The sequence below is a fragment of the Nelumbo nucifera genome, chromosome 3 (assembly GCF_055504915.1).
Source record: "Nelumbo nucifera cultivar China Antique chromosome 3, China Antique-T2T, whole genome shotgun sequence".
NCBI classification, from domain to species: Eukaryota; Viridiplantae; Streptophyta; class Magnoliopsida; order Proteales; family Nelumbonaceae; genus Nelumbo; species Nelumbo nucifera.
Genome location: NC_142651.1, coordinates 59,234,784 through 59,259,542, shown reverse-complemented (window position 1 = coordinate 59,259,542; position 24,759 = coordinate 59,234,784). Strand labels below are relative to the sequence as shown.

The 24,759-nt window shown below is 39.0% G+C and overlaps 1 protein-coding gene across 4 annotated transcripts; it reads right to left on the bottom strand.

Annotated features, from left to right (window-relative positions):
* Positions 1-2,698: 2,698 nt before the first annotated feature.
* Positions 2,699-23,971, bottom strand: LOC104602164 (uncharacterized). 4 transcript variants are annotated; one of them, XM_010265759.3, is made up of 5 exons: positions 23,760-23,928; positions 22,611-22,692; positions 22,443-22,508; positions 3,138-4,332; positions 2,699-3,032 (listed from the first exon to the last, which is right to left on the bottom strand). In XM_010265759.3, the coding sequence occupies exon 4, from the start codon at positions 4,320-4,322 to the stop codon at positions 3,156-3,158; it is 1,167 nt and encodes a 388-aa protein (XP_010264061.1). In that variant the 5' UTR covers positions 4,323-4,332; positions 22,443-22,508; positions 22,611-22,692; positions 23,760-23,928; the 3' UTR covers positions 2,699-3,032; positions 3,138-3,155. The 4 variants fall into 4 exon arrangements, with proteins under 4 accessions (XP_010264061.1, XP_088756743.1, XP_088756742.1 ...); XM_088900617.1 differs by having other exon boundaries at positions 22,611-22,697; positions 23,760-23,900; XM_088900616.1 differs by having other exon boundaries at positions 22,443-22,692; positions 23,760-23,971.
* Between the last annotated feature and the right edge of the window lie 788 nt (positions 23,972-24,759).

The following is a 24,759-nucleotide window of genomic DNA, read 5'->3' as shown; positions in this document are numbered from 1 at the left end:
TATAATGTTGTGGTTTGTTCGGACCCATGATTCATTATTTTAGGTGCCTTTTGGCTCCTTTTTTTTTTCTTTTTTGACCAAAGGTATCTTCTGGCTCCTTGGTGCATATGGTATTGGATTGAAGACATAAGGAGACAACTTGTGGATTTGATTTGTCGATTTGTGCATAACTATAGGGAAAGCAACCAGGTAGCTGACTCCCTGACTAACTTGGTATCTGATAGTAATATGGGCTTGTTGTTTTGAAATCGGCTTCAGTGTTCATAAGACCGTGCTCACATCATTCGTACAGTACCTTCAACCTTGCATTGGGAATATTTCCCCATAAAAAAAAGCATACAAGTATGGAGATATTCCCAATGCATGACTGTAAAAGACTTCAAACGGTGTTAGTACGGTCTTGTGAGCACCGAAGCCGATACCTGTTGTTTCACTTTAGAATGGAGCTGCCGGCACATATTCTGGTATTCAACTTCCATATCTTAGACATAATGATTTCCTTTCTGTTCTTTTTCAGGCTCTTCAATGTTTTATGATGTATGCTTATTGATCTGTTGAGCCACTTGTATTGCTTTTCTAGAGGAATAAGGTTTCCATGTCCCCTATCTGTTTTTTTTATATATTTAATAAAATTTTGCAATGGCTGCCCCTTGGCAATAAAATAAGCCTTAGATCTTATCTTAATAATATGTTTGTACTTGTATATATGAGTTTTCCTAGCATATCCACACATCTACTATATTCACATCATCAGATGTTTTCTAAACTTACCCCATTATATTTGCCCATCTCCCATAAACATAACCCCCAACCCTGGTGGGAGTGGGGTAAACCCAAGTCTCTGCTCCAACAAGGCAGCCACCATCTTTTAATACTTTTTACGATATTGATACTTTATTACAATATGAATTTATCTTGCATAGGGATCTACTGCTCACAAGGCTGTGTATAACAGGCTACGTAACCAATCACAAATAAACACGGCAGCCTGGGACCCAGACAGAACACTGGAGTATTCACTCATTATTGAATATGTAGCTCATTATACACAACTGTACAAGAAGCAGATTTCCAGACCTGTTAAACTTGTGAGAGAGTTCTTTTTTCGAACTTTGAGCGGGGGGAAAGTTGGCCAATGGGATTTTGGCTCCATTGACCAAGAACCCATCTAGGGGAAAAATTTATGTGGAGACTAGGAAAAAATTATTTTCCTGGGGTAAGTGATACCCATCTAGGGGAAAAGTTGCCAACACTTGAATGGAACAAAAATACCCCTTTTGATAATGGAATTTTTATGGAAAAATGGTCATTCATTTCTTTACATGAGAAATAAAAGAACATGGGTAAATGCACTTACCCAGACAAGTGTTTCCCAGGAAAAACTTATCCTGATAACTGCATTTACCTGGATAAATAATTTACCGAAAAGCAAATGGGGCTTAAAAAGAAACAACTCTCCTTTTCATTTATGCAGGAAACAAAAAAAAAAAGGTAGCACGTGTTCATCTAATATATTTAAGCTAATTCTTACATTTCTACCGTTTCCTCTTCACAAGCAACCAAAGCTCAAACCATTTCCACTCTCAACTCGCAGGTGGGGAACCTGACAACCTTGCTCAAACAACCCTGTGGAGCACTTTTATTCGTTTCTAAATTCGGGTCATTTTGAATATATATATATATATATATGGAAGCCATTTCTTTATCCAATTGAGAGTTACAGATAACTTCTCATTCAAGCAGACATCCATGCAATAAAAATTGAATTAAAATTTTTACCATTAAAATGAATCAGCCATGGTTAGTTGAAACTAAAAGCTCGTGCAACAAACAGCTTCAATTTCCAACCGAACTCTTGTTATTTTTTTAGTAGATTGGAAGTAGTTTCTAACCAAACGCTTTGTATTCAGACATCCACCTCTCATAGTAGCCAATTGCCTGAATCGTAAATGGGTAGATTCTACGGCTCGCCAAGGGATTTCAACACAAGCTACATGGATACCAACCTTTGAGAAAGTAGTATAATTGGTTATCACGATTAGATAGGAGGCATGGATTGGAAGAAGTTTTCTTTCATTTTTTGACTCAGCATCTGATGTGAGTCCAACGTTCATTATCATACAAACTGCGTAGGAACAAAGGTGGACAGTACTGCAAATATAAATTCATCAAACAGGTTGAAATGGTTTATCAAGGTAGCTATCCTGAACTGTTTAGCAATTTCACCAAGTCTGGGACTTGAGAGTTTACATCCTGTAATTCCCTTTAATATGGGTAAGGACTCTTGGAACTACGTTTCCCCCCAGATTAACGAGTTTTGACACTTGCACCACTGATGGGTAACACAAAAGAGGCAAAACTATGGCTCAGAATTCATTGAACAGAAGTAAGGGGTCACTATGGGCAGATATAACCGCAGGATCAGTCTCGGTGCCCTGTCTCCCTGCAACAGGCTGCAGTTTCAATTTTCAAACAAGACATTCTGGGTCACATACAAGTTAAGCCAGTTAACCCAGATCAACCCACCAGGGAGAGGTGGGAATTTAGTAGAGCTTTCCCAGCGGCCTCTTGTGGTGTCTGACTCCACTTACAGGGTATAGGACTAGATTGCATTCCTAATTTATAATTGAAGTTCTGTCCTGTAATGGTCCAAGTTATTAGACCCTCGTGCTCGTGTACAATCTGCATGCATTAAACCTGAACAACAAACAGGTTCTATGCAATTCATTAAGACCGGAAAAATAACAATCCGCTGTTACAGTTCTATACATTGTTTATAACGTCAAAGTGGACATGGTGACGTGCACACAAGGGAGGCAGACGAAATTTGAAGAAATCATGTTCAATGCAATCTAGAGATTGGTTTGGGAGCTTAACACTTGAGGCTGATTGAGACCAGAACCAAACCGCAATAAAGCATCCTTATCACATGATTCTCCTCACCCTTTTTTGTCCGAACTCAATAGCTCTAAGCATAGTTCTTCAAGTGAATAAGCGCATCCATGAACAATCTTTTTCATTTCAAGGCAATGCTGCACAGTATTGAAACAATCACAGGGAAAATACCGATTTAGTCTACAAGTAATCGTGAAAACAATTCCTTGAGGGTTAGTAGGTGACGATAGACTTAAAATTACCAGAACTAGTGGCAACTCTCACGGTTGATCTTCATCCGACCTGGACCGTGTGAACCGCCTACGCCTCCTTGGTACTGGAGATACATCCTCACCCATGTCACTTGCCAGGTTCCAGTCATCATCTTGCAGACCCAGCAGATTCTCACCCCACAAATTACGACGACTAGGGAATGCTATGGATGAACGACGATGCCTTGTCAAAGCCCTTGAGAGGCCTCTTGACTCTGATGCAATCATCTGTAAGAGAAAAAGTCTAGCCCACCATATACCACTTCCTCCACCTGAGCTGCTTTCCCTGTCAAATGAGAATCCATCTCCATTCTCTATGACATAGTCTCCAACTACAACAGCACCTGGTATGGCTGAACGGATAGCACTGACAATATCACCATATTCCCTTTGGTGCTCAAGGTGACGCCAAGCACGTTGCCTTGATGGGTCAACATCAGCAGGTCTTGTGGTAGGGTGTACCCGCCTAGCATGCCTTCGAAGCTCCCTGTAGCTACCAACAAATGAGCATGCCTCTCGTGAGCAAATTCTTCGTTTCAGGTCAAGATACTCCCTGGCCTCCTTCACAATCTTCCAGCCTGTTACAGTCCCTCGACATAGGGGGCATTTCAAGTTCAAGTTAGGGGTAGATATATTCTCTGCACCTAACTCTTCGAAACCAATCCTTCTCCTGAATGCCTCAGGGTCACTTGTTTCAACAATGTTGCCGCCTTGTGTTTCTGAATGCCTATCCAGTTCTTCGTTGACATTTTCTTCTAGTGCATCCAATAACCCAGCTGAGCTTCCATTGTTGTTTTCATCTAAACTGAAGCCTTCATGAGCATTTTCCTGGTCATTCTCCATTCTCAGATCCCCTAAGTAAAGTTCCGATGTATGAACATGCAAAGGCCTCTGGTTGGATCTTAAATTATCTGGGTTCTCAGATAAGGAAGATCTGGGATGTGAAGGGCTGTTCCTAGGTTCGACTCTTAGTTTTTTAAAACGATCTAGGCAATTTGAGTGCCTGTAACTTGTGTCACAGATGTAACACCTGCAGCCCTTGTCATGTGAGCTGCAGAGAAGGAGAACAGCATTATGTGGATGGTCCATGCAGATTGGGCACGAAGCCTCATCCCATTCCTTGTGCAAAGCATGGATATCTGTTCCAGTAGATGTGCTCCCTCTCATATCTGTCATCTTGGGTGCACTGTATTAAGTTATTTGAAACATTAAACTTATCAGAATGCACACTGTTTCTTTTGAAACCAAGAACAAAATGACCAGAGATGGAATGACTATGGAATGCACCTTTTAGAGCAAAACAGGAAAGTTGTATTATATCATTTAACTTGCATTCTCAAATCTCAACAAGCAAACAGGGTCATCAAACAGCTCACTAGAGTTAACAAAGTGAAAACATAGAAGAACTCCTAGTCAGCTGCCTTAGGCATCATTGATAACATTCAAAATTTCTAACTATAGTTGGGTGAGACCTATGGGAAAAAGAAATGTGGACAATCATATGAAACGTCTTTGTCCTTGTTGATGTGGTATGTGAGAAGTCTGAGAGTCTGAGACATTTGGAGAAGTACAACTTCAGGATTAAAACAGTAGCCCATTAGGAATTTAATCAAAGTGTTAATGTTCTCTAATTCTATATATTGACAATAGGGCATGGACATCAAAGAAAAGATCATAGAGCTATTTGATCCATATTACAGTCTAAAATAATTGACATCCTGGTTAAAATGTAGTTATCACCTCATCAGCACCATCATTAGCCAAACCCTGTTCAAATAACATGCACCATTGCCACAACCTGGTTCAATCCACAGCCTTAAGGATCAGGTCATGACCAAGGAAGTACACTGCCAACATCACTATTTCTGATGTGATATATTCTAATGATGTTTGAACATCAACAGCTAAAAGTGTTGAAGGACATATAGACGGAAGACAGCTGGGAACAAATACTGATCCAGATAAGCCATTCTAAAGTGTGTTTCATTCACTATGAAGATCAAAATTACCCAGTTAGGAAATCCTCCATTCTCCAATTGTGAAACATCCTCTATTGACCAAGATAATGATGGCTACAAAGGCAATAAATCCTGAGACATCAGGAAATTTAGATGCAAAGGCACTGAAAATATCAACCACTATCTCAAATATGGCTCAAGGTCAGTCAATATAAACTCCAGCAGAAGTCCCAAACCTTATCAAGGATATCTGGATAAAAATTCTCCAGGACTTCTTATTCACTTCCCACCAGTGTTTTAAGACTCAAACCGGAAAGTCTTCTGGGTCATGAGTCAAATGGTTTGACCATACGTCACAAAAAAGCATAAAATAAACTTTTTAAATTTAAAACATAAATGTTAATGGCGGCTAGATGGTTAAGGAATTGCTTTTTAACATAAATGGTTCAAGTCTCATTACTTGTTTTTATAAAAAAATATATAATATTTAATCAATATATATTAAATACACATAAATAATCACAAAATGAATGATGGTTTGATGATTTGATGTCAACACATGCAATTATGATATCTCAGGTTCAATTCTTTCTATTTGCATTTTAAAATATATGTGCATTTAGTGACACAAACATGTCATTGAAACCAATTGGATCGTTGAAACCCAGCCTGTTTACAACAGTTCCACTGGGTTTTGACCAGTTTTTCCGATTTTTCAAAAAAATGAAAACCTGGGGTTTAAAGAACCAGATTCCCTTCCAGTTCCCGGATTGAACAGTCCACTATCCAGTCCAGTCTGGATCTTTAAACATTGCTTTCCACTGCTTATCAGGAATTCAAGTACCCTACATGAAAACTCTAGCTGATAGTTTTTAGGAAGTGCAATATAAAGATGTAAGACAGCAAATGCAAACTCCAATGCCTATTCAGTCCCCAAAATTAGACTTGGTGACGTGAACAAGCTACACCATCCAAAAACATTGTTGCCGACTACCACACATTGATACACCAAGACAGTTATACTCGAGGGTGGAGGGGTAACCTAACCACTTATTGTTTTCTTTTTAATTATGCACATGGATCCTGTTTATGTGGGGTCAGCTACATGAATCCTGTTTATCCATTTTGTTCTGTTTGATGCGACATGCACTGTATTTTTTTTTTTTTTTGATAATTACACATCCATTGTTAAATTATTGGTGCTTAAATCATTTGTTACTACTCTGATCCATGTACATTTTTGTCTAACCCTATCCTTTCTAGCCCCTTCAACTTGCAACAGTTAACTTCTTATGGGTACTATTGAAGGTCTTCTATGCATGTGACTCATCTTAGTCTACTTTATCTCATTTAATTACCTATTTGAACTACTCATAGGTTCCCTTGAATGACTTCATTTCTGACTTCATCCTTTTTAGTTTTCCCATTCATCCATCCCAGCATATGCATTTCTACCACACTCATTTTTTGGACATGTTTCTAACTGCCCAACATTCCGTCCCATATAGCATAGCTGACCTTACAACTGTTTTATAGAATTTTCCTTCTAATCTACTAAGTGGTATTTGCCTATCACACAAGGTTCCGGATGCACTCCATTTTAACCATCTTGCCACAATTCTATGGGTGACATCCTCCTCAATCTCTCTCTTGTTATGAATTATGGATTCATACCATGATTTGCACCTCTTTTTTCTTTCCCTTTTTTTTCATGGGGCATAACAGGGGTAGTCCATCCCTCATCCCCTTAACCCCCCCAACCCTGGTGGTACCAGGATTTGATCCCAAGTCTCTGCTACAATGAGTCAAAGATCCTACCAACTTCTACTATTAGTATTATTAAAGTTACATATCTTATATTCTGTTTTAGATCTACTTATTTTAAAACCTCTTGTTTCGGTATTTGTCCATAAACTTAATTATGCATTTAATCCTTCATTAATTTCATCAATTGAGACAATGCCATCAGTAAACACATGCACCATGGGACCTCCTCCAAAATACATCTAGTCAATTCATCTATGATCAGTAAAAATAAATAAGGGCCAAGTGCTGAACTTTGATGAAGACCCATTGTAGCTGTAAAATCCGATGCCTCTCCAATAGGTGTTCTAACAAAGGTTGGTGCACCCTCATAATATCCTTAATTAAATCTATATATCTATTTGGAACCCTTTTCTTTTCCTAGACCCACCATATTACCTCTCTAGGGGCTCCATCATATGCTTTTTCTAGATCAATAAACACCATATGAAAAACTCTCCTGTTCTCTCTAAACATTTCTATCAATCATCTCAAAAGAAAGATAGTTCCCATGGTTGATATCTTTGGCATAAATCCATATTGGTTATTTGATATACTTGTTTCATGTCACAACCTTCGCTCAACCATTCTCTCTCAAAGTTTCCTAGTTTGAGTATGAGCTTAATCCCCTAATAGCTATTACAACCTTTTATATTGCCTTTGTTCTTAAATATAAGCACAAAATTGTCCTTTCTCCATTCATCCGACATCTTTCTTTCATTATCTTATTAAATAGCTTAATTAATGCTATTGGGCCCTAATGCCTTTCCCTTCTTCATTTTATTTAGTGCCTCTTTCGCTTCAATAGTTCTAATCTTATGAAGGTACATGTCATTTTCAACACTATTAATATCACTAATCTTTCATCTATTAGTGCCTTCTACGTGCTGTTCATTTAATAATTTTTCAAAACAGCTTTTCTACCCATCCTTGATTTCCTAAGCTTTTACCAAGATTCTTTCACCTTCCTCTTTGATGCACCTAACATAGTTTAAATCTCTACTTTTCCTTTCTCTCAACTTTGCTAGTTTATAAATTCCTTTTTCTCCCTCTTTAGTGCCTAGGAGCTAATTAGAAATAAATGATTACTTATCATTAAATACTCCAAACAGTAAGACATCCATTTTCAATTAAGAGAGCCAAAAAATTAGCTCATGGCAAAGCTTTTTTTTTTTGAAAAGGATAAGGTATGATTTATTAAAGAAAAAAATAAGGTATACAAGGAGTATATGTTGGAGTTCCTATAACTCCTCCAAAAAATAGGAGAGAGCCCACCCCACACACAGGCTACCATCTCCCAATGAACAAAAAGAGACCAATATGCCAAAACAACTTAAATAACTTAAACAAGACTTAAAAAGACCTGGCCTGTGACCCAAACACCAGATGGCTAGAACATGCTAGTCAGGCAAGGGGAGAGAGACAAAAGAGACCATCTATCTACCCCTCCCTCTTCTTGGGCCTTCTGTTGGGAGGCTTTCTTACACTCACATCATAGAAAAACTCAAGAAGCTTTGATTTCTGACACCCTAGGAGATAGTTCAAACTGCTATGGACCAATCCAAACTGCTACTCTCGAATTCCGGCTCTTCTTCAGAAATTGAACTACCACCCAAGTCTTCTAAAACAATAGATACCCCTTCAAGCTCTTTATTTTTGAACCACTCTTTGACCTACTCTTCTTGGTCAATACCAAAGGTCACCCCTAGAAGGTTCCCAAAATTCAATGCCTTCTCTAAGCGACTACTAAAACCTTCACTAACTCTTGACCTACAAGCTCTTTATTTTTGCTCGCCTTATGGGTGTTTCCTCATCCACACAAAGAGGAACACAGCCTTCTTTAAAGGTCCGCAAAGGAGGGCTAGTGGACTCGGGACCCAAAACTGCACTTGATATAGCAAGGGGCTTCGACACGAGGTTAGGCCCAAGAATGGGCTTAAACCGCTACCAAATGGTTCCCAACGAAAGCAATGGCTGAGAAACCCAACAAAAGGTGTCCAATGAAGGTGCAAACCTTGGGCTGGCATCCAAACACTAGGCCTCCAAAGATGAGCATCAGGATGAGGGAGAAGATTCTGATGGGCCTGTCAGTGCCAAAAGTTTGGGCAGACACGAAGCCAACAGGTTAGTCCTCCATACAACCCTAACTAGAATTCCAACCCAAAAAACTCATGCGTCGATTCAAAATTCAAATCGCCGACACAAGTACTTGCTTTCTAAGGAGGAACCGATGACTGCTTCCATGGAACGATCTGGGAGTTCGTCGCAATAGATCGCTCTGGTCACCCAACGGGAGGTGGGATGATCCCTTCCCCATCCAAGTGAGAACACTTTGACAAATTCCAGCCACAACGCCTCCTACGTCGTTTCCACAGTGATGCTTGGAGCCATTGTTACCTGTAGGTTGTGTTTCATATCTGTACAAGTCGGATTTCACATTCAAATGGGGAATCTAAGTTTCACCTGTGTTTTCCCCCCCTAAAAACCTGAGACTTTTTTGGACCCTAGATACTACTATTGCTTGAAGTTCTCATAACAGAGCACCGACCCTCTATCTCACCAATACCATCTTCCACAGCTAATCTCAACCCAAAGCATCCAGTACCAAGAATTTCAAGATGTCTCTTATGGATATGCTCCATATCAAGATTCGCAACAACTAAATCCAGCTCTAGGAAGATCCACCTCTATGAATCCTCTGGCAGCATCACCAATCTCCTTAAAAACTAAAAGACACCATGTATGTAGGGGAATCCCGAATACTCTAATCCACCAGTGTCCAAATACGAGCTATTGGTCTTTTGTTGCACCAAATAGAGCTCCATTTGGACAGAGAAACGTGGAAGCCGTTGAAAGGGACTTAGCAATGCAACGCACAAACTGCTTTTGTCTCTATTGGGAAGACTATGAGCATTTTGTTCCCCTCCATTTGTCTTGCTTGCAATTTCTCTAGCCTTCCCCACCAACAAGATGCACACTTCTCCACTTCATTAGGAGAGGGGTGAAGCCTTGAAAAACTGGCATCCAAACACTGTTTAAGAAAAACTTCACACTCCCTTAGACCCTCTTCACAGATATCTACAGATTTCTACCCTGATCGACGCCCCATGGACTCTTACCCACACTTTCCCTTCTTCTACAACTCCAATGGTCGCCATCTTCTGATTTAGGATAATGTTAGAAGCTTCAAGCGGCTTCAACAACTAGAAAGTATGTGTTCATGCATAATAGGACTTCAACCAATAGTTTTCATCCAAAAGAGGCATATTCTACATTTTTCTCAAATTTTTATTGATGAATCTACTTGATTCTCAATTTTCGTAAGCAAAATAACAATAAGAATAATAACAACCTTCTACCTATGATGGAAACAAGGAGCTTTCCCCTCTACTTGTTCTTTTTTAATACAAAATAATTAATCTTTTTAATTACAACCAAAACAGAGGCTCTACTCCATTTTTCCCCTTTTCTTTCTTTTTTTTTTGTGGCCAATAACAAGATCTCAATTAATTAATGAACATAATTACAACACTCCAAAGAGAGATAAAATGACTTAACTCTTCCCAAGAGAACAATAAAAAAACTTACAAAATAGCCCAAAACATTTATCCCTTCCCACCCCCTACTTAGCCAAAGTATCTGCAAAGGCATTTGTTGTTCTCCTCATCCACTGAAACTGGATTTCCAACCCCCTAAGTTAGCCATTTAATCTCCCTCCCTCCCTCCTCTCATTAGCAAATTTCCAAAGTCCACTATCCTTTTGTAACCAGCTTTGAATCCCCTTCAACAACTAGCTTTTGTATATTCAGCACCTTAGTCTTCCTTATGCCTTCGAGTACAGCATAAACCTTAGCTCTGAGAGAGTTCCCAACCCCAATGGAACCTGAATACATTGCAATCACCTTCCCGTTCTCATCTCTAAAGACACCTCCTGCACCTGAGGGACCTGGATTAACCTCACTGCTTCCATCAAAATTTAACTATTTAAATCCAAGGCATGGTGGTGACCACACAAGACAAGCAGATGAATGAGCAGGAGCACAGTTTGCTACCATAGTTAGGGTGGTGTGCTGGTTAAAATCTTTGCACCTGTTTATTGATGTCTCTTTTTTTCCAATTAAGAAACATACATTCCTTTTGTTTTTTTATTTCTTTTTTTCTTTCACCATTAGCTCACATGTATTCCATCTCCAATATATCTCTATTTCACACAATATAACCCAGTCTCCATCCCCCATCTCTTTGATTTTTCCCATCCTTTGATTTAGCACAGTGGCATTCTCTTTATATCTTCTCTTGTATTAACAAAATGGGGCTCCATCCCCTAGATTTTTCCATTGGCTATGTAACGTTGTTTTAGTAATACTTTTAATGTTTGACAATGTTATCAATGTGGTGAAGTGATGACTAGTCATTTTGGCATTTCTAGTCAGTGCAACGAGGCAATGACTGGTTGGTGCCTAGGCATTGACTAGTTGATAAAAAATTAAAAAAGAAAAAGATATGTTCTAAACAAGTTAATATATTCATAACCATCACCCATGCCTTATCCCAACTGTATGGGGTCGGCTACGACCCATACTTGGCAAAAGTTTTGTGCCAACTGACAACCTAATGCACCCTCCTTTATCCGGACTTGGGACCGGTAGTGTAAAACAAATTAATATATTGATGCTCATAAATAAGTTAACATAGACTACCATCATGCAAGAAAAATCGGTATTAAACATTTAGTTTAAAATCTTTGTTTTGCTAACAAAGAAAAAGTTAGGCCGGATAAGCTTGGATAAGGAATCACAACCTTTGTTTTCTAAAGAAGAGTGCAACCTTGACTATTGATGTACCCATTGTTTTGCAACTCCATTCCAGCACACTAATTGGATATTCAAATAATTAGAGATAAAGCTAACAAATAAAGATTTAAAATGACTGTGGTTGACAGGTTGATTAGCCACTAATCAACCAGTTGGTCGAACGCATTGATCACATTGAAGTTTGGTTACTTCACTTTAAATCACTTTCAAATGTTTTGTAGCTTTTACATCAACTAGGGAAACATGCTAATTAATAGGAGAGGCTAAAATCACCCATATTTTTTTTAATGTCTTTATATCAAAAAGATCATTGCTTAAGCAATGCCTAGATGAGAAGCCAAGTCAATTAGGCAAAAAGATGTTTCCCTATTGCCCAGACACCTCTTAGCACCTTCACACTATGAATCCACCATTATTAGTACACCCCAATCTTAACCAACTTTTAATTTATCTCCTGCATAAATTTCTATTCATAAACCAGTTTCTCAACCATTTTCAAATAGATTAAGATCAATCATAATACTTGTTCTCTTTGAATTCCACAGAAGAATTCCTAAAGGAGGTCCATTCATATCTTCAAACTTTCCAAACTCCAAACCAAGAGATTTAAAGATCAATTTATTTGGTAATGATTGTCTCCACACAAAGGAGATTCTACTAGATGTGTTTATGATTTGAGAACTGCTCACCCCCAAAAGGACAGAGAAAGTACATTCAGAAAACCTCCACCGGGTAAGGGGAACTCTCCTAGAAGAAGAAAATATTACTTTTTTGCTCTGAGAAAAACCCACAGGCCCAGAAATGATAAATAATCAAATACACCATGAAAATTGCAGTTCCACTCTGCTAATAAAAGTCCATATCAGAGTGTTTGCGATGATGGTCTGCAGAAGGTCTAAAGAATTGCTGTTCAAAAGATCAAAACTTGTTATAACTCCTAAGTCCTGTCCTAAAGGGTTCACTATGATATCTTCCAATCTCAATCAAAAGGGCCACCATCAGAATTTTAATTATCAAGTTACAGGACTCATAATCAAATACACCATGAAAATTGCAGTTCCACTCTGCTAATAAAAGTCCATATCAGAGTGTTTGCGATGATGGTCTGCAGAAGGTTTAAAGAATTGCTGTTCAAAAGATCAAAACTTGTTATAACTCCTAAGTCCTGTCCTAAAGGGTTCACTATGATATCTTCCAATCTCAATCAAAAGGGCCACCATCAGAATTTTAATTATCAAGTTACAGGACTCATAATCAAAATAAGAAGTCTGAAACTTTTTACTTCATCCTCTACTTTCACATAATTAACAGAGTAATGGTGGCACAAGAACTTTTCTCTAAACTGCAAGCTTAATCCAAATGTTGAAGGTTTTTGCTAGCTCTGACATAACTACAGTATGCACAAACTCTAACCTAAGTATTTAGCTACCTAAGAATACGACCAAAAGCCCAAGAATTTCAGAGTGAATACCTAGTCTTATTCATTAGGGACATGCACACACACAATAAAAGATCATCTCTCCTTCAAAATTATTTTCCACCATTCCATTTAGTAGCATTCACTAAACTATAAGCAGCAATATATATAAACTAATCCATAGGTACGGGGGTACTGGGGTAGTGAGAGCAATGCTCTCCGGGCCAATTGGTGTTGGAGACACTACAAGGGCCAAATTGTTGGCAGTACTACAAGGGGTTCAGCAAGCATGTATGGAGATAAGGCACACTAGAAGTATGGAAGTGAATTGAGGAAACTTAGATGACTATGAAGGAATATGCAGGTCAAAACCCCATGGGTCCCAAGATCAGCTTAAACCTGGGTTGGTAGCTTAGCTAAACAAGAGGTGCATAGAAATCAATTGTTTTGGGCAGTTTTGTAATTGTAATTTATTTGGGGAAGGATGGTTATGCTATGTTTTCAGCTTTGTAAAAGATGTATAATTTCTGTTTATATCAATAAAATGGACTTTATTTGTTGCTGATCATATATAGGTGTAATAGGTACATAGATAATTAAGCTTCTAATTAAGTTATTGAATGTTTTGCACTCATTATAACTTCAAAGAGAGACAATCAAGATCTCCCTCATCTAACGAACCTCCATCTTACTGTCACCCCTCAATCTCCAAAAGGGAAAGCCTAATGTATACATCAAAATCAACCCTGAAGAAGTGTTAAGATCTCTATTAACATAATATCTAAAATTTCTTCTGTAAGAAACTACATTATAAGATTTCAAAAAAAAAAAGAAAAAGAAAGAAAGTTGTGCTAATGGAACTTAAATATCTACAATAAAAAATATATTTGTACAGGTATCTACGATAAAAAATTCAAGAAATCCATTCCCAACACAAGATATCACTTTGAAAACTTGACCAAACCCAAGAAGTTCATCAACAGGTCCAAAAAATCAACAGAAAATTAGAAGTCTAGAATGCAAGTACAACTGTAAGAAGAAAGCAGGCGAAACAGGTGAACAGTTTTATCAGTGTGGGAAGTGATGACTAGTTGTTTGCCTCCCTACACAATGAGTGATTAGTCGTGTACCTAGGTATTGACCAGCTGACTACAAAAAGGATGTATAAATTTTGATATAACAATGCAATATATAAATTTACAAAGTTTGTGAGTGTACAATAAAAGATGTGATATTGAACATTTTAGCACACTACTGATTGGAACAATAATATGGAAACTTCAGACCAGCACACTACTGATTGGAAGAAGACATAAAAGAATCACCCCGTTATATATCTTTCACATAGGCCTTGTTCCGATTTAATATACCCCCCCATCCAACCACATGCATTAGAGATGCTTATTACATTTGGCATGAATAAAATTATTATAACACTATTTTCAAAGTTTGATTGAACATAAAGATAAAACTAGAATAAATATGTAGTCAAGTAAGTAGACTAGTCATCAGTAAACCAAGGTGACCTAGTTGCTTAGTCATCCTAAGCAACCGCACCATGGGTACCACCTACAAACAATGCAGTGGGTATGGACATCAACTGACTAGTCATTGGCCAGTCAGCCCTTTGATAGCACTGCTCTCCACCACCAGGTAAAGTGCTGACATTTGTATCATAACCACATTTTACTGTTAAAAAGCCAAATGATGCAACTTGACTGGCGGCAAAATATTTTGGCAAGGCTTCTTCATAAAGGGAGAAGATATGTTGTTGAATGTAAGAGGAATAGAAAAGGCTTCTTAGCTTTGGCTGAATTTTTTGGTAAGGGACGAAGGCAACTGGTGTGTCTACCAGCAGGAAAACAGAACCAAGGCTGGGGAGAAGTTGACTGGTTGTTCAAAGAGTTTTTAGCTCAAAGAGTAGCAAATGATAAAAAAGCCTCCATAAGGGAGGAGAAGGCATATCTCAGCAACAGCAGGGTAGAACAAGGGCCAATGGTCATGGCAAAAACAAAAGGCCAATGCAGAATGGTGGGAGGTCTAGAGAGAGAAGAGTGGGAATAGTAAGTTTGTGATACAAGCCAAGGAAAAGGTTAATGATTGGAGGAGGGTAGCTGACTTACTGGCAACCAGGTTGAAGCTGAAGAGTGTCTTCATAGTAACCCCCTTCGATAACTGTAAAGCCCTCCTAGATCCAATAGAGAATGAATTGGAAATATCAGCTATCAATGTTCAGGCTGATTTCGGATCATTCAGAGTCTTTAAATGGAATCCAACATCCAACTCCAAGGATTTATTTGTCGAAGATGGTGTGGTGGTGCGTGTAATAGGCTTGCCATTTCATCTATGGAAACAAGAAGTAGCAGAGTCTATAGCAGTATTGTGTGGAGGAAGCTTGAAAGGAGCTTTCTGGGGCGATCTTTATTCAGTAGCAATCCTGCTAAGTGGTGTGAAGCCAGAAGACATTCCACGAAAGGTAGAGGTACGAACAGAGGGGAGTTTTGTCTCTGTGTGGCTAGCATCCTCCATTGAAGCAGGGTTGTGGAAGGAGGCTCGTATGGTAGGAGTTGAGAAGGAGGAAGAAGCATTACGTGGACTTGTGAGATTGGTTAATTCAAATGGGAAGGAATGTTTCACTAAAAAGGGCCAACAAATTCTGGGAAGCCAAAAAGCTTTGGGGCAGATGGAAGGTCAAACCTGTAGAAAGCAAGAAAAGAATATGACAAATGGCAGATCTTTTGCGCAGGTGGTGTCAGGGGAAATAGACAAAAATTTACCAGTGTCTAAAGGGAGAGGGCTGAACCAGCAACCTCAGACAGGGAGGGTTGCTGGTTCGACCATTAAAACAGGGGGGCGTGATTTGTTAAGAGGTCACGTGGGACGAAAAGACTTAGAAAATGGGCCCAGTCGAGTGGATCCCTTTTTTGGTGGGCCGGAGAAGGCAACTCAAGTAAAGGCTTTAAAGTTGGGTTCTTATATTACAAGTTTTGAGCCCAAGGCCCATTACAAGACAGATGGGCCAAGGGGCCCTTTAAGTAAGCACATGACTGGGAGGAGGGATGAGCTGATAAACGAGATTAAGCGTCTATCTTCTTCTACCCCGAATCCCTCCTTTCGATTGAACAGTTCAGGTGCAAAACCTCAAGACTCTCAGTCTCGAGGCTCTCTACAGTGGGTCCCATCCAACCTGGCGAACCGTCTCTCACCAGATAGGCGCAACCCGAGATACCTGAAGCCTACTGATTTGAACAGAACAGGGTTTGAAGATTGGTTGAGTGAACAAAACAGCAGTGACGATTCTGATAGAGACGAAACTTTAAGTTTGGGAAGTCTGTCTCCGAAAAGAAACAATGATTTACTTGAAATAGAAAGTATGCATACAGAGCTGTTGTTTTTAGAGGAAGAGATTGAAGAGGCAGGTGGCGGGAAGATTAGAAATGGTGAAGAAAATGGGCCAAGGGACCCTTTAAGTAAGCACATGACTGGGAGGAGGGATGAGCTGATAGACGAGATTAAGCGTCTATCTTCTTCTACCCCGAATCCCTCCTTTCGATCGAACAGTTCAGGCGCAAAACCTCAAGACTCTCAGTCTCGAGGCTCTCTACAGTGGGTCCCATCCAACCTGGCGAACCGTCTCTCACCAGATAGGCACAACCCAAGATACCTGAAGCCTAGTGATTTGAACAGAACAGGGTTGTTTGAAGATTGGTTGAGTGAACAAAACAGCAAAGACGATTCTGATAGAGACGAAACTTTAAGTTTGGGAAGTCTGTCTCCGAAAAGAAACAATGATTTACTTGAAATAGAAAGTATGCATACAGAGCTGTTGTTTTTAGAGGAAGATATTGAAGAGGCAGGTGGCGGGAAGATTAGAAATGGTGAAGAAAATGGTCCTAAAGCTGTGAAAACTCCTCTTCCCTTCGTCGAGGGAGCTGACCCTGAGTCTAATGAATTACAGGATGTTGGTGGAGAGGGACAAGAATCGGCCATGAGGATGGATGTGGGTATTCCAGTGTCGGAAACACAAAGAAAGGTTTTCCAAGTGGGTAGGTTGTCAAGAAGTGATTCTTCCACTATGTCGACTTCACAACTTTGTCCAAAAAGGGGAAAGGCCTTAAAACCATTTGTCATCTGTCAGCAATTCAATTCTAGTGATTCTAGTCCTACCCCCGTCCTACCAGGTATGGGTGTCAATTCTTTTTTAGGTACTGACTTGTTTGCTATGCCTGTAACAGATATTACAGCTTCCCATCCAGGAGGTTCTGATGCAAGAGAGAGGGTGATAGTGGAAGGAGGAGAGAGGGTGATGGAAGGAAGTAGTAAGGGGGAGGCGGACAAAATTTAGGAGTTGATCTGTACAATGATGGAGGAACTAAAAAACAAAGGAAGGATTCTTAGAGAGATGTTGTAGCCAAAATAAGTGTGAACAGGGTAAAATTCTTCCTCAGACATTGGCTGGAAAGGATGGAGAAAAGAAAAAGGATGATTGTTGTATTAGAAAGGGGGGCGGGAAGGAACAAAGAAGAAAAAAAGATCTGAAGTGGAAATACTAATCTCAGACATTGAGGGGGATTTAGAATTCAATGGTAGAGGGGATAGGAGGAAGGGCCTAAAATGAGGAGATTATGGCCTTTTCATGGGCTTTTTTGCTATTTTGTCTCGATGAAAATTATTAGCTGAAATGTAAGAGGGTTAGGGAGTGCAAAAAAGAAAAGGGTGATCAAAGACCTACTCCGAAGGGAAAACCCCGATATTGTGCTGTTACAAGAATCCAAAATGATGGAATTAGATGGGAGATGGGTGAGGAGTTTTTGGAGGTCTAGAGGTTTAGGTTGGAGTTCATCTCCTTCTTGGGGAGCCTCGGGGGGATCGTAACACTGTGGAGGGAGGATGTGGTGGAAGTAGTGGAAGAATTGATAGGCAAATTCTCAGTTTCCATTAAGTGTAAGAATGTAGAGAATGGGTGTGTATGGGTCTTAACCAATGTTTATGGCCCTAATTCCTATAGAGAGAGGAATGAGATGTGGGAGGAACTATATGCAATCAAGGGGCTATGGGATGGCCCTTGGTGCTTGGGTGGGGATTTTAATGTCATTAGATTCTCTGATGAAACCAGTAATCCCCAACAGGTAATTACAACAAGCATGAGGAAATTTAATGGTTTTATTGAAGAATGTGAACTGAAGGAAATACCTCTACTGCAAGCCAGTTACACTTGGTCCAACGTTCAAGAAACCCCTTTGTGTTCGAAGTTGGACAGGTTCTTATTTAACCTTGCCTGGGAGAATAGTTTGGAAAACTTGGTTGCTAGAGCGTTACCCAGGGTCACCTCCGATCACTGTCCTATCCAGATAGGTACTGAGTTTTTTCCTATAAGACTCAAACCTTTTATATTCAAAAATATGTGGCTTACCCATCCAGATTTTGTGAAAAAAAGTGAAGGAATGGTGGGGTGAGGAGGAAAGAGGGGTAAGATGGAAGGGGATTAAGTTTCATAATAAATTAAAAAGGTTGAGAGCCAAAATAAAAGAGTGGAATAGAGATCATTTTGGTAGAATTGAGGAGCAAAAATTGTGCCTAATCTCTCGAATAGAAAACTTGGATGTAAAGGAATCTCAAAATGGGTTAACCGAGGAGGACAGAGTGTTAAGGAGACAATTGAAAAAAGATTTGGAAGAGGTGTTACTGAGGGAAGAAATCAGTTGGAAACAAAAATCTAGACACAAGTGGATTAAGGAAGGCAATGGGAACACTAGATTTTTCCATGATTTGGCAAATGGGAGACGAAGAAAGAATCTTGTGACTAAGCTAGAGTTAGGAGAGAAGGTGATTACCAACCAAGATGACATAGCCAGAAAATTTGTGGACCATTTCAAATCGATTTATAGAAGACCTTTGAGTGAAAGAGCAGTCGTGGAAGGGGTGGAATGGCCAAGAATTGATGACGGAGTGGCAAGGTGGCTGGAAAGAGATTTCGAGGAAGAAGAGATTAAGAAAGTTGTCTTTCTAATGGATAGATCCAAGGCCAGGTCCAGATGGCTTTACAATGGGTTTTTATCAAGACTGTTGGGAGGTGTTGAAAGAGGACGATTTAATTGAAGTCTTTAAGGAATTTGCAAACAATCACACTATAAGCCCTAGAATTAATGCCACCTTTTTGGCCTTGATACCTAAGAAGAATGATGCCAACCACCCAAAAGATTATAGGCCTATTAGTCTGATGACAAGCATCTATAAAATTCTGGCTAAAGTGCTCTCGTTGAGGATCAAAACAATCCTCCCTTCTATCATTAGGGAAACCCAAGGGGCCTTCATTCAAGGGCAACAAATAACATATCAGATCTTAATTGCGAATGAGTGTGTGGAGGAAATGAAAAGGTCTAGTAAGAGAGGTTTCATTTGTAAATTGGATCTTGAAAAGGCCTATGATTTGGTGGAGTTGGATTTTTGGGTGTATCAATACTTGTCAGTACTCTATTCTGGTAAATGGTATGGTGAGAGACTTTTTTCCAACTTGCAGGGGTGTCAGGCAAGGGGATCCACTCTCACCCTTCCTTTTTACCTTAGTAGCTGATGTGATGAGTAGGATCATTACTAAGGCTGACAGTGAAGATGCCATTAGGGGTTGGAGAATAGGGAGACACCAAGTCTCCGTCACCCACCTTCAGTTTGCAGATGACCTAATGATCTTTTGTGAAGGAGGTTTTAGTGAAAAGGTAGCAAACCTAAAGGAGCTAATCAAAGGATTTGAAAGTATTTCTAATTTGAGAATAAATTTGGAAAAGAGCTGCATAGCGGGTATAAATTTGGAGGTAGGGGAGGTCGAGGCTAATGCGGAGTGTCTTGAGTGTTCCACCTCTGCTTGGCCTATGTCTTAATTAGGGCTTCCTTTAGGGGCAAATCCTAGGGAGAGTAGATTTTGGACCCCAGTGATAGAAAAGTTTGAGAAGAGATTAGCCTCATGGAAGAGGAACTATATCTCTTTAGGAGGGAGAATTACCCTAATAAGAGCTACCTTGGCTAACTTACCTACCTATTTTTTGTCTGTTTTTAGGATACCAATTAGGGAAGCTAGGAAACTAGAGAAGTTGATGAGAGATTTCTTATGGGAGTCGGAACAAGAAAAAAATGATCACTTGGTTAATTGGGAAATTGTGTGCAGAAGTAAAGAAGATGAGGGTTTGGGACTTGGGAGGGTAACTAGAAAAAATCAAGCTCTGTTAGGGAAATGGTTGTGGCGATGGCCATTGGAAAGAGAGATTGTGGCATAAGGTGGTGGGAAGCATTCATGGGAGGTCAGAGAATGGATGGAATGTTGGTGTAACAAGGCAAGCTAACCTAGCAGCACCTTGGAAGGCCATTCACAACACCCTTCCTAAATTCCTCAATTTTATCAGGTATGAAGTTTGTTTTGGCAACTCTGTCCATTTTTGGGAGGATATTTGGGTAGGAGACACACCTTTAAAGGATATGTTCCCTTCGCTATTTTCTGTTTCTTTGTACAAAAAAAGAGGTGGTCTCAAAATTTGTCTCACCTTTGGGAACACCCTTAGATCCTACTTGGGATTTTGGGTTTCGTCGAGGACTTGGGGATGATGAAATTGAATCTCTTTCTGTTTTGCTTGGTTGTCTTAATCAGGTTTGTTTTGATCCCTCCAAGCCAGATAAGAGGGTATGGACTCCTAAACCCAATGGAACCTTCACTTGTGCTTCTTTCTTCAAGTCCATCTCTCAACTTTCTACTCACCAAACATTTCCATCAACAAAAATTTAGTGTAGGCCAGTTCCCCAAAAAATTATGGTGTTTTGTTGGGGAGTAATTCCATGGGAAAGTAAACACTCTAAAGAACCTACAAAAGAGAAGACTTTTCCTCTGTATTTCTCCTAATTGGTGTATCCTCTGTAGAGCTCACGGTGAGGATTGTTACCACCTATTAATATCTTGTCCCCTTTCTGCAGACCTTAGGGCTTGGCTACTTTCGTTGTTTGGGAGTAGTTGGAGTCTACCAGCAGAAGTTCACATGCTCTTCAACCATTCTACCTTTTATTGGCCTACAACAATAGGAAGAATTATGTGGAGATGTGCTCGTGCTGTCTTGATTTGGACTCTTTGGGAAGAAAGGAATATTAGAATTTTTCAAGAAAAGGAAAGGAGCAGTCAGGAATTGAAAGACTGTGTGTTAAATAGGGCAATACCTTGGCTGAAGACCTTGGAAATCTTTCATTAATTCTCCTTTAATGACCTTTGGAGAAATTGGTCAACAGTAGCGAGGTGTTCATCTCTAAAGGACAAATCAATTACAAGCTGGTCTCCTCCATCCGAAGGCTCACTAAAGTTGAACTTTGATGGAAGTAGCATGGGTAATCCAGGATTATCCGGATTGGGGGTGCTTTGAGAAATGAGAAGGGAGAGATTTTGTTGCTCTACTCAGGTCCCTTGGGAATTGGGAACTCCATCAGGGCAGAACTTTTAGTTGTTGTACAAGGGGTGCAATTTGCAAACCAACTGGGGGTACAACACCTAACAATCGAGGGGGATTTCAAAGTGGTGGTGGGTTGGTTGAAAAATCCTGAAGAGGCTATGTGGCATTACAAGAATGAAATGAAGAAATTTAGTTGGTTGACAAGGAATATGTTGGTCACTGTACAATGGGTGGGGAGATCAGCAAATACTTTGTCAGATGTGTTAGTTAAGCAAGGGGTAAATAGGGAAGAATTGTTTTGGGCTCAATTGTGATTCTTGTTTTTCTTTCATAGTTTACTTGTAAGATTCAAGGAGGGGCTGCAGCTCGCGCCTCTCCCTGGGATGTTGAATGAACTCACTCTAAATCTGCTTCTGAATTAATAAATTTATTATCATTCATCAAAAAAATATATATTTTGGTAACTTAAAATAAAAGCTTCTCGTAAAACTCACATCCATTCAAAGATATATATTATAATTCCTAGAAGGAAGGTTTCTTAAAAATTCCCCACAAGAAAGAGTTAGAGTTGATGAAATTACTTTGTCTTAGTCAACTAGGAAAAAAAAACTATTTCCAAAAGAAGAATCAACACTATAAAGGAAAAGCATAAAAGCGATTATTGGAGGCAATAACAAAAACATAATCATATTGCCCACCAAAAATGTTAAAAATGAAAAATAGAAAACTGAAAAACAAAAACTTGGCATATTGACAATTGACATGTGAGGCAGACAGTCAGTCCATAGCAAATCAAGCCAAATTTGGGAGCAATACATGGAAACATAAATAAAAGATATTAATAGCTATTACATAATTCCTTCAACAATACAGATACTCACCCAGATAATGAACTCTGGACCTTATTCCCTTACTTGTAGCTTCTGAATCTTTATGACAGTAATCAGCTTTTATATGTGAAGAAAGATGGAAATCTTGGAGTAAATTATATACAAGACAAACCCTCAAATAATGCTCCAAAAAATGTAATAAATAATCCACAGTCATACAAATCCTGAAGGAAATACAGCCTTCTGACAAAAGCCTTATAGCTATCACGCAAACCACAAAGCCACCAATGAGTCCTAAGACCTGCACTTATACCATGAAACAAAGGTGATGGTTATGTACATACTACTCAATGCTGAATATAGAAGTAAAAAATAAAAAACTTATGTATATTGTCAGAAGAGAGAAGGTAACAGAAGAAAGTTGAAACACTTCTGCACAAGCAAAATCTACACAGGAATCCAATTGAAACCTATACAAATAGAATGGGCGCAACAAAATCAAATTCAGCAACATTGAAAAGCATAGTTTACCACCAAATCAAACCAGAAACTAATCCAGGATTGTTGATAAGAAAGATGTTCAACGAAAAAGGAAATAAAACTGCAAACTACATATGGCATTTATTGCCTTGCAAATCCCAAAAAGGAAGCACATAAAGTATCAGAACCTTCGGAGTTATCACAGACCCGCCAGTTTCAATCACTTTATTTCAAGCAAAATATTATAAAGCATAATTAAGAAATTAGCATTGAAAAGATACCAAAGAAACCATACAATTTTCAGAAGCAAATATCGAAATTCATTTACCTTTTAGATAGAAAAAATTAGAAGTTTTTTTTTCTGTTTTTTTTTTTTTGAGAGAGAGAGGGAGAGAGCTGGAAGTTTATGAAGAAACACTCATAGAAAAAATTCCTTCTTGACAAAGCTTTGAAATCGGATACATCGAGGCAGGATATAAACTGATCCTTTTAAGGATAAATCTTTTGAACCCAATCAAGATACCATTTCCTTCCGAACAACAAAAAAAAAAGAACCCAAATCGAAATCCAAACCCTAACCCTAACCGTAACCAGATACCCAATAATTCTATACGATAAAGAAACTAAAAAGTTCCAAGTTCTAAAGGTTCTCTGTTAATCCAGAAAAATCCAAAAAGATACAGATCATAATCTAAAACAAGTCTCAGGGGGAAAAATTCATTTATTACTTATAACATCAGGAGCAGATTACATGATAAATCGAGAAAGAAAAGGACCCACAACGAAATAAATCGATCAATCAATTAATCAATCGGACCTTCATATAACCCATAAAAATTTGAGATAGAAGAAGAAGAAGAAGAAGAAAAAGAAAGGTATGGATTTTACAGTAGTGAAATCGGTGGTGCAGAATCCTACTCCCTTTGTTTGTCGTCTGTGTTGCTTGTTTTAATAAGTAGTCTTATTGTTTCCTGGTTCTGTTTTCTTCCAGTTCTGGTTTGGTTAGGAAAAGGATGAAAACAAAAGGAAAATTGTGAGGAAGGAAGGTCACATTCACATTCCCATCGGAATTCTGAAAGACTTTATATATACTCCCACCCGCCCACCCACCACATGAGACATGAGAAGAGTTCCCAGGAACACATGGTACATCATTCATACATGGGACACAGAGAGGTCTTGAGTCGAGGCTACAGCAAGCTCAACCCCATTGTAGAGTTGGCAGACCACCTGTGAAATGTTTCCACGTGGCAAGTGCAGAACGTGCCTTATAATTATTATTTTAGGGTAAATAATAGGATAAAAGATTCCCTGAGATTTCTGACAATCATAAAAACCTCCCCCTCAAGTTTTACTTTAAAAACAAAACCTTCCCTAAATTTTTGAAAAATTAAACCCTAACGTTTGGTTGATACATTATTTCTTTCAAAAGACCAGTTTTACCTTTCTATTTTGTATAATTTTACGGAATGAAATCTCCACCAATAAACAGAATATTATCTTTTGCGCTTACAGCCTATAAAATCCCTTCAAAGATAATTTTGCACGTTTCAAATATATTTTCTCCAATGCTTCTGTACTAGGACTTGCATTATGATGAACTCGATAATGGGATTATTGGTGGAGGAAAAACAAAGATAATTCTAATCAAGTATAAAAGCTTTGCAACTCCATTAATGATTCTTCAAAGATACAAGTACAAAAGCCCCTTCAACGCCATCCCACAAGACCCCTCTTTCCGGTCACAGGTTTTTTGAAGATTTATTTATTTGGATGTTCATTTTCCAAGTCAAGGTATTACCTTCAGATTCCACGACGACTCCATTTCAGACTTTCGGAGCTTCAAACCCCTTCTCCATGCCCATGCCATCTCTTGAACGTCCTCAAC

Coding starts and splice junctions, on each gene's coding strand:
- LOC104602164 (XM_088900616.1), bottom strand. CDS start 4,322: ATGACAGATATGAGAGGGAGCACATCTACTGGAACAGATATCCATGCT.